Below are 9122 nucleotides of genomic sequence, written 5' to 3'. Positions count from 1 at the left end.
ACCCCAAAATCCCAATTTTAACTTCCCTATGCCCAAATTTGATCCCAAAACTTGCCTAATCATTTCTATACATGTTAAGTCACTCAAAACCATATAAAACATGACCCAAAACATTATTTCAACAAAAATCACCATTTGACGCATTTTTCATAACTTGAGCATATAAATTCATCATCAACAACTTAATTAACATCAAATTCACATACCCAAACATTGCATCAAAATATAAGCACAAATTTCACCAATTAAATCCACAATAATCACTTTATACAAATAGGCACTTATGGATAGAAGTAGAAAAAGAGATTATACAAAAGATTATGAATGAAATCTAACCCTAATTTCTATAACATCAAAACTAACAACAACTACAAGGTTAAACCCTTTTTCAGAATTATACAACCCATTATTAGAGAAACCTAGTCCCACCCTTACCTTAGATTGACCAATTGAAAGGTTCTCTTCTCTGGTTCTCCTCTTCTCTTGGTTTTCTCCCTTTTTCTCCAAAAACAGGTTTCTCGTAATCCTTATTTTCTAATTCTAACTCTCCCTTTTATATAAATCATTAACCTACTTATTTTCTCTTATTTCCAAATCTGCCCCCAAAGTCTCAATATTCTATTTTAATATATTATAAAATATTTCTATAACAAATAACAAATATATCTCTATAACAAATATATTTCTACACCAGATAACATATATATTTCTACACAAATAACATATATATTTTATACTAATAAATACCAACATATAACATAACAAAATATCACTCATCAAAATAAATCGACTAAAGTATAAAAAAACATATAAAATTAATAAAATAAATAAATAATAAAATAGGGCGTTACAGTAATTAAGAATGGTATTCATGTGTTCCACATGTTCGTTCGGATTTGTGGTGCCGTCGTATGTCTCTAGTTTAGGTGGTTTTGCAAAAACGCAGAGGATAAGTTATTTTGCTATCTTCCCTGTGAAAGGTCCTTAGCGGTAGTTTCTGCAGTGGCACTCTAGAGAATGATCTTCCTTCTTTCGATGACTTTTTCGTGGATGAGAGTCCTTCCCTCTATGGCGGTGATGAGATAAAACCGCAAGTGCACGGTCTTACCGAAGTAGTATAAAAGAGTATCGTTTCGACAGGGAGTAGTTCAATTTAATTAACCTTTAGAGATGATTAGAAGAGAGAAGAGATTGTAGATTGGGGGTTTTTAAACGGTTGAAAGCAATATAATAAAAGAGCCTTGGGGTCGTTGGTTTCATCTAAATAACAAGTCCTTCTCAAACCGAAACCATAAGCTTATAATATTATGTTAGACCTAATTTCTCAAGACAGTTTCTCTTAAGTTCCTCTAGCAACCAAGCCTATTTCGCTGACTTGATTACTATTGGATTTTGGTTCCTCTAACAACCAAACCTATTTCGCTGACTTGATTGTTATTAGTTCCCTTGAAGATCGAAACTATATGTCTCAAAGATTGCAAAGCCTATTTCGCTGACTTTGCAATCCTTGTCTGAATTCACTTGTTCGAATATCAAAGCTCCACTTTCGTGTTATGAATTGATATTTGGAATAATGGACGAACAATTATCAAACCCTCCACTTTCGTTTCCACAGTTTGATAATGGTTAATCCATGTTAAGACGGTGAATTCAGATAAGAAACTAGGGTTACATAAGATTAAGGCTTAGGGCTTGGTTTGATTAGGATTATGTCATTTAGACTTATCCAACAATCCCAAGACAAGAAGAAGTCTACTCACTCATGTTCACCGTAGACATGGGGGAGAAGAGAGAAAGCATGAAAGTAAAAGACAGGAAAATAAAAGAAAGGAAAAGAACTTTATTGAAAAGCAATTGTCACTTATTGTATTCCAAGTAAAGATGAATATTTAGTGATGGCTAGCTACTCTATTTATAGTACACAATTGACTTAAAATCTAAGCAAGTATATTCCTAGAATATTCCTCGGTAGATTGTGCGCCAAAATAGAATAGCTTGGAGTCAAAGCAAAAGCAGCAAAAGGCATCTGGAGGGTGGCACGGCCGTGCCAAGGCTAGCACGGGCCGTGCCAAGGCTAGCACGGGCCGTGCCAAGCTTCTGACTTGTGGGAGATATATTTTGTTTCCCAATCTTCATATTTTGTGTCCAATCTGCTCCAAACCCCTTTCTTTTGCTCCAAGACTCTCTCCATCCAATATTCTTCCCTGAAATATAGTAAATTGCATTTTAAAGTAAACTATTCTAAAAAGGAAATAATACTAATATAAAACTAAATAAAATCTAAATAAAACTAAACTAAAAAGCATATTAAAATAACATATAATTGACTCATCAAACTCCCCCATACTTGAATCTTTGCTTGTCCTCAAGCAAAAGGCATAAACGTAGTAGCATCAATAGTTAAATCAAATGACAATCAATTAAAGCACATGTCTCCTCAAGGGCTTAAATCCCAAAATGTATACTAATCACAAACTCAAATATTTCTTGAAATCTTTATTCTACCCAACAATTAAGTTTCAAGTGAGTGTGTGTGTGAAGTCCAACCCTTTTCTTGCTCCTGTATAAGATAGGTATAATGAGGAAACATGGTCTAATCCTAGCACTAAACTAACCAAGAAAAATTCCTTCTACAATTCATATAAGAGAGATGGGAGTTTTTGAGAATCTTTGTTCTTTTGCCAAATGCACATTTTAAGTTCTTTATTTAAGGAACAACATTTTCACGTAGGAGGTCGGAGGGCCTACCCCCTTCCCCAATCTAGATTCAATGGTATTCCTTAAAACATCGTCTTCACGTAGGAAGTCGGAGGGCCTACCTCCTTCCCCAATCTAGTTTCAAGAATGCTTTTTAAAGTTTTTCTCAAGATAACAATCACCTTCACGTAGGAAGTCGGAGGGCCTACCTCCTTCCCCAATCTAGATTCAGTGATGAGATCTTGGAATTATTTGGCTTTTTGGCTTTTTATGATCTCCCTTATACTCACTTATACTACTGGCGCTTTGAGAATTTTTAAAGGTTAATGCACCACTAAGATTAGAACGCGTTTCCTAAAAATACCTATTCATACATTTACTCAAGGGAAGCAACTTTGTGTTTTTCTCATTGGAGAATTTTATTCACTTTGAAACAAGATGTGGTTATATCAAGAAGACTTAAAACACAAGAGTTTGCTTTCATGTACAAGAATCAACAAAATAGGAGGAGACAGTGAAATTTTTTGTGCCATGATTCTTTTTCAATAAAAATTAGCTACTTAACTATGCCTTTTACAATAAAACAGAACAAAAGAATAAAGTTCAAGGGAGTTTGGAAACACTACGACTAAAGACACTTTATTAGGCTCCCCCCACACTTAGGAGAAGCATTGTCCTCAATGATTCAAATGATAGAAACGAAAGAAATAAGGAAAAAGTGAGAAAGGGTGCGGAAAGCTCACAATTTGTCGAAATTTTAAACTCCGGAGGCCTTCAGGTTGGCACGGCCGTGCCAGATGTAGCACGGGTCGTGCCATCATTCTGCCAAATTTATTGAAGATGTGGTTGTGTTTCTTGGCACGGCCGTGCCAAGTCAAGCACGGGCCGTGCCACCTTTCTGGTTCTTGGAACTTTGATTTTCTTGCGTTTTTTAATCAATCTCGGACACTTACCTACAAAATAAAGAGAAATAACAGAAAACAAAGAAAGAAATTAAATTGGTGGGTTGCCTCCCATGAAGCGCTCTTTTAACGTCACTAGCTTGACGAAGGTGAGGATGAAAATCCTTAAGGTGGGTCACTAAGGGTGAAATCAGCCACTACTTCATTTACTTCTCCGGTATTATAGATTTTAAGCCGTTGGCCATTAACTGTGAAGGATCCTGTTTCTTCAGAAAAGATTTCAATCGCCCCATAAGGGTAGACTGTGCGAACTTGGAAAGGACCGGACCATCGTGATCGCAGTTTACCTGGAAAGAGCTTTAGCCTAGAGTTAAAGAGCAGCACAAGGTCACCACTTTTGAAGTGCCTTTTGATGATTTTCTTGTCATGCCAGGTCTTAGTTCTCTCTTTGTAAATGCGGGCATTCTCATAGGCATCCATCCTAAGTTCTTCTAGCTCGTTTAATTGAAGTTTTCTTTTGTCACCGGCTAAATTGGGATCTAAGTTGAGGTTTCTAATTGCCCAATAGGCCTTATGCTCGAGCTCAACAGGAAGGTGACAAGATTTCCCATAGACAAGTTTAAAAGGGGTCATCCCAATGGGGGTTTTATAAGCCGTTCGATAGGCCCAAAGGGCATCGTCAAGCTTATTTGACCAATCTGTTCTAGAGGTGGAAACAGTTTTTTCAAGGATAGTTTTAATTTGTCTGTTTAAGACCTCCACTTGTCCGCTAGTTTGGGGGTGATAGGGTGTCGCAATTTTGTGCCTCACTCCAAGTTTTTGCAAAAGTTTTTCAAAATGTCTTGAAATGAAGTGAGACCCTCCATCGCTTATCACAACTCGTGGCACTCCGAATCTAGGGAAAATGACTTTCTTAAACATTTTTATAACCACCTGTGCATCATTAGTGGGGGAAGCAATGGCCTCAACCCATTTGGACACATAGTCAACGGCTACTAATATGTACTGATTCCCAAAAGAGGAAGGGAAAGGTCCCATAAAGTCAATACCCCAAACATCAAAAATTTCCACTTCAAGGATGTTATTCAAAGGCATTTCATTTCTTTTAGTGATGCTACCGGTGCGTTGACATTTGTCACATTTAGAGATAAAGAGATGCACATCTTTGAAAAGTGATGGCCACCAGAAACCAGAATGAAGAATTTTGAAAGAAGTCTTTTGTGTACTGGCGTGGCCGCCATAAGAAGAGGAGTGACAATGAGTTAGAATACTACTTACCTCGTTTTCAGGAATGCATCGCCTAAAAATCCCATCTGAGCCTCTTCTGAAGAGGTAGGGCTTGTCCCAATAGTAGTGCTTGAGATCATTGAAGAATTTCTTCTTTTGTTGGTAGTTTAACTCGGGCGGTAGTACTCCTGCTGCAAGAAAGTTAACAAAATCTGCATACCAAGGTGCGTCAGTTTGTGCCAATAAGAATAGTTGGTCATCTGGGAATGAGTCATCCAAGGGTAACTCATCCTTATTGGTCTCCCGAAGTCGGGACAAGTGGTCAGCGACAACATTTTCTACGCCCTTTTTATCTTTTATTTCAAGGTCAAATTCTTGGAGGAGCAAAATCCATCGGATCAATCTCGGTTTGGCATCTTTTTTGTTTAGCAAGTATTTTATGGCCGAGTGATCTGTATAAACAATGATTTTTGATCCCACCAAGTATTGCCGAAATTTGTCAATGGCGTAGACAACTGCTAGCAATTCTTTTTCTGTCGTGGCATAGTTTACTTGTGCCCCATCTAGGGTCTTACTGGCGTAGTATATGGCCTGCATCTTTTTGTCCTTTCTTTGACCTAATACTGCCCCAACCGCATAGTCGCTTGCATCACACATTATTTCAAAAGGCAAGTTCCAATCTGGTGGTTGTATGATTGGGGCGGTAATTAGTGCTTCCTTCAACCTGCAAAATGCCTGCAAACAAGAATCATCAAAGGTAAAGTCTGCATCTTTGAGAAGCAGGCTGGTTAGTGGCTTAGTGATTGATGAGAAATCTTTGATGAAACGACGGTAGAACCCTGCATGTCCTAGGAAACTTCTAATTTCTTTGACTGAGGTGGGAGGTAGCATTTTTTCAATAATTTCGATTTTTGCTTTGTCTACCTCTATACCTCTGTCGGAAACCAAGTGTCCTAGGACAATTCCTTCTCTTACCATGAAGTGACATTTCTCCCAATTTAAGACTAGGTTCACCTGTTCACATCTTTCCAAAACTTTTTCAAGGTTAGTCAAACAATCATCAAAATTAGAACCATGCACAGAAAAATCATCCATAAAGACTTCCATTATTTTTTCAACGAAGTCAGAAAAAATAGACATCATGCATCTTTGAAAAGTAGCAGGGGCATTACAGAGACCAAAAGGCATTCTTCTATAGGCAAAGGTCTCGAAGGGACATGTAAAAGTTGTCTTTTCTTGGTCATTAGGGTGAATGGGTATTTGGAAAAATCCAGAATAGCCATCTAGGTAACAAAAATGCGAATGCTTAGCTAACCTTTCTAACATTTGGTCTATAAAAGGGAGAGGGAAGTGATCTTTACGGGTTGCTTTATTAAGCTTCCTATAGTCAATACACATTCTCCAACCGGTGACGGTTCTAGTGGCAATGGATTCATTTTTATCATTTTTAATAACTGTGAGACCACCCTTCTTTGGTACAACTTGCACGGGGCTAACCCATTTGGAGTCAGAAATTGGATAAATAACACCTGCATCTAGGAGTTTTAAGACTTCCTTTTTCACAACCTCTTTCATATTGGGATTTAGTCTTCTTTGGTGTTCAATGGAGGGTTTATAGTCTTCTTCAAGAAATATCCTATGCATGCATAATGAAGGATTTATTCCTTTAATGTCATCAATGGTGTAACCTATGGCTTTAGGATATTTCTTGAGGACATAAAGCAATTTTTCAGTTTCTACTTCATCGAGACTTGCATTTACAATAACAGGATAAGTGGAGTTAGGGCCCAAGAATTCATACCTTAGATTTGATGGAAGTGTTTTGAGTTCTACTTTCGGTGCCTCCTTGGGTAGAAGTGTTGGTTCTTCTTTTACTAACTCCTCCACACTTAGACCTTTCATTGGAAGAGTTCTATCTAACAGTTCTTCATAAGCCTTTGCCTCTCCTTCCAGTTTTGTACCTGCATTGTTAACCAAGCATACTTCCAGACCATCATGTGCAGTTGATGCTAAAGAGCATTCTTTCACGCAATGGTCGATTATGTCTATCATGCAACAAGAGTCCTTAATGGAGGGACCTTTCATTAGTTTAGCAAGTTCAAATTCAACAGTTTCCTTACCTACATTGAAGGCAAGCTTACCCTTTTTTACATCAATGATAGCTCCTGCAGTGGCAAGGAAAGGTCTTCCCAAAAGAATTGGTACTTGGTTGTCTTCTTCCATTTCCATCACAACAAAATCGGCGGGGATATATACCTCTCCTACCTTAACGGGGACATCTTCTATGATTCCAGCTGGATACTTAACAGAACGGTCTGCTAGTTGTAGGGTCATCCTTGTTGATTTAAGTTCCCCTATTCCCAACCTCTCATAAAGTGATAAGGGCATTAGGCTGACACTGGCTCCTAGATCGCACATAGCTTTCTTCACAACTTCCGACCCTATGACACAAGGTATGGAAAAACTACCGGGATCTTTAAGCTTTGGTGGCAATTTATTTTGGATGATGGCACTACATTCTTCTGTAAGGTTAACCGTCTCACTTTCCTCAATCTTTCTTTTTTTAGAGAGGATTTCTTTCAAAAATTTAGCATATGTGGGCATTTGGGTTAGGACCTCGGTAAATGGCACATCAATATATATCTTGTTCATCATCTCTATGAACTTTTTGAATTGCTCATCTAGCTTTGATTTGGCAAACCTTTGAGGGAAGGGGATTTTTGGCTTAAAGGGAGGTGGCGTGTTTTCCTCAACTCGTGGTTCCTCTCTTTCTGCTCTGGTTTCCCTAGATGGTGGTTCGCGGATTTCTTTCTCACTGTTATCGGTCTCGGTTCTCCTTATGGGGTCTTCGAGTGGCTTACCACTCCTAAGTGTGACAGCATTCATTTTATTGGGGTGGTTAACCTTACGAACTACCTGGGAGAGTTGAGTTTCAGAAATTTTGTTGTGAGAGGAGATAGAGTCTATCTTTGTTGTGAGAGTAGCAAGAGAGTTGTTCAAAAGTCTAGTTTGGTCCTTGAGCTCTTGGAGCTGTTCGGATTGTTTAAGAAAATAGTTTTCCATTAAAAGTTCAATGTGAGATTTTTGAACAACTCTTTGGCCATTCTGAACAAAATTTAACTGCTCAACACTACTTAGTTTGCAATCGGTGTTAGAATGACTAGATAGGCCACATGCTTCACAAGGAGGTGAGAAGGTAGGTGTGCTCATGCGATCAAGTCTTTGAGATAATGCATTCACCTTGGTAGATAAATAGTCAATGGAAGAGGTTTCATCCATACCTGCCTCTTTTTTAGAGGGCGAAGGATCGATGGTTGCTTTTTCTTCTGTCCATTGGAAGAGGTTTAGAGCCATGTTCTCAATTAACGCATAAGCTGTTGTGAAGTCTTTGTTCATTAGGGCACCACCTGCAGCTGCATCAATAGTCAATTTAGTGCTAGATGTTAGACCATTATAAAAGGTGTGGATGATTAACCATTTTTCTAGACCGTGATGGGGACAACGTCTAAGTATTTCTTTAAAACGTTCCCACACATCGAAAAGAGATTCCCCATTCTTTTGAGTAAATTGGTAAAGCTTTCCCCTAAGTTGGGCAGTTTTGGATGGGGGAAAGAAACGACAAAGGAATTCTCTCCTCAGTTGGTCCCATGAGGTAATGGAACCAGGTTTCAAAGAATTGAACCAATTGCTGGCTTTATCTTTTAGAGAAAAAGGGAAGAGATGTAGCCTGACGGTTTCTTGGTCGTCTTTGCAAGTTACACTAAGTCTCCAAAAGGTTGAGATATGTAAATTTGGGTCCTCGGAAGGTGATCCAGAGAACTGGTTTTGTTGCACCAGAATTAGTAGTGCAGGTTTTATTTTGAAGTTGCTACCTTGAACTGTTGGGTAGACTATAATAGTGCATGGCTCATCCGAAGAAGGGATCGAATACTCCTTAAGAGTGCGTTCCTCAGCCATGTTATCTATTATCTTTAAGCCACCCGAATCAAGTGTAGGAAAAGGGAAGAAGAGGGGAGAGAAAAGAGTTCTAATCACAAAGAAAGAATTAATTAAATTAGTTTACTCCCCAGCAGCGGCGCCAAAAACTTGATGATATAAAACCGCAAGTGCACGGTCTTACCGAAGTAGTATAAAAGAGTATCGTTCCGACAGGGAGTAGTTCAATTTAATTAACCTTTAGAGATGATTAGAAGAGAGAAGAGATTGTAGATTGGGGGTTTTTAAACGGTTGAAAGCAATATAATAAAAGAGCCTTGGGGTCGTTGGTTTCATCTAAATAACAAGTCCTTCTCAAAC

The 9122-nt window shown here is 38.3% G+C and overlaps 1 protein-coding gene and 1 non-coding gene across 2 annotated transcripts; one reads left to right on the top strand and one right to left on the bottom strand.

The window, feature by feature from the left end:
• Positions 1–3764: 3764 nt before the first annotated feature.
• Positions 3765–8783, bottom strand: LOC120579921 (uncharacterized). The gene is made up of 3 exons (XM_039832685.1): positions 7920–8783; positions 6588–7856; positions 3765–5708 (listed from the first exon to the last, which is right to left on the bottom strand). The coding sequence occupies exons 1-3, from the start codon at positions 8781–8783 to the stop codon at positions 3765–3767; spliced, it is 4077 nt and encodes a 1358-aa protein (XP_039688619.1).
• LOC120580387 (small nucleolar RNA R71) lies at positions 8311–8417 on the top strand. The gene has a single exon (XR_005646111.1). It is a non-coding gene; the product is annotated as a small nucleolar RNA R71 (small nucleolar RNA).
• Positions 8784–9122: the final 339 nt, after the last annotated feature.

The sequence above is a fragment of the Medicago truncatula genome, chromosome 4 (assembly GCF_003473485.1).
Source record: "Medicago truncatula cultivar Jemalong A17 chromosome 4, MtrunA17r5.0-ANR, whole genome shotgun sequence".
Lineage (NCBI taxonomy): Eukaryota > Viridiplantae > Streptophyta > Magnoliopsida > Fabales > Fabaceae > Medicago > Medicago truncatula.
This window is presented reverse-complemented; position numbering and strand designations above follow the sequence as displayed.

What these genes read in the sequence shown, in the direction of transcription:
- LOC120579921 (XM_039832685.1), bottom strand. Translation starts at nt 8,783, where the DNA reads ATGGCTGAGGAACGCACTCTTAAGGAGTATTCGATCCCTTCTTCGGAT. An exon ending in TTGTTCAGAATGGCCAAAGA is followed by an intron (nt 7,857 to 7,919) that starts GTTGTTCAAAAA and finishes CAATCCGAACAG; the next exon opens with CTCCAAGAGCTCAAGGACCA. An exon ending in ACTCCACTTATCCTGTTATT is followed by an intron (nt 5,709 to 6,587) that starts GTAAATGCAAGT and finishes AAAATGCTACCT; the next exon opens with CCCACCTCAGTCAAAGAAAT.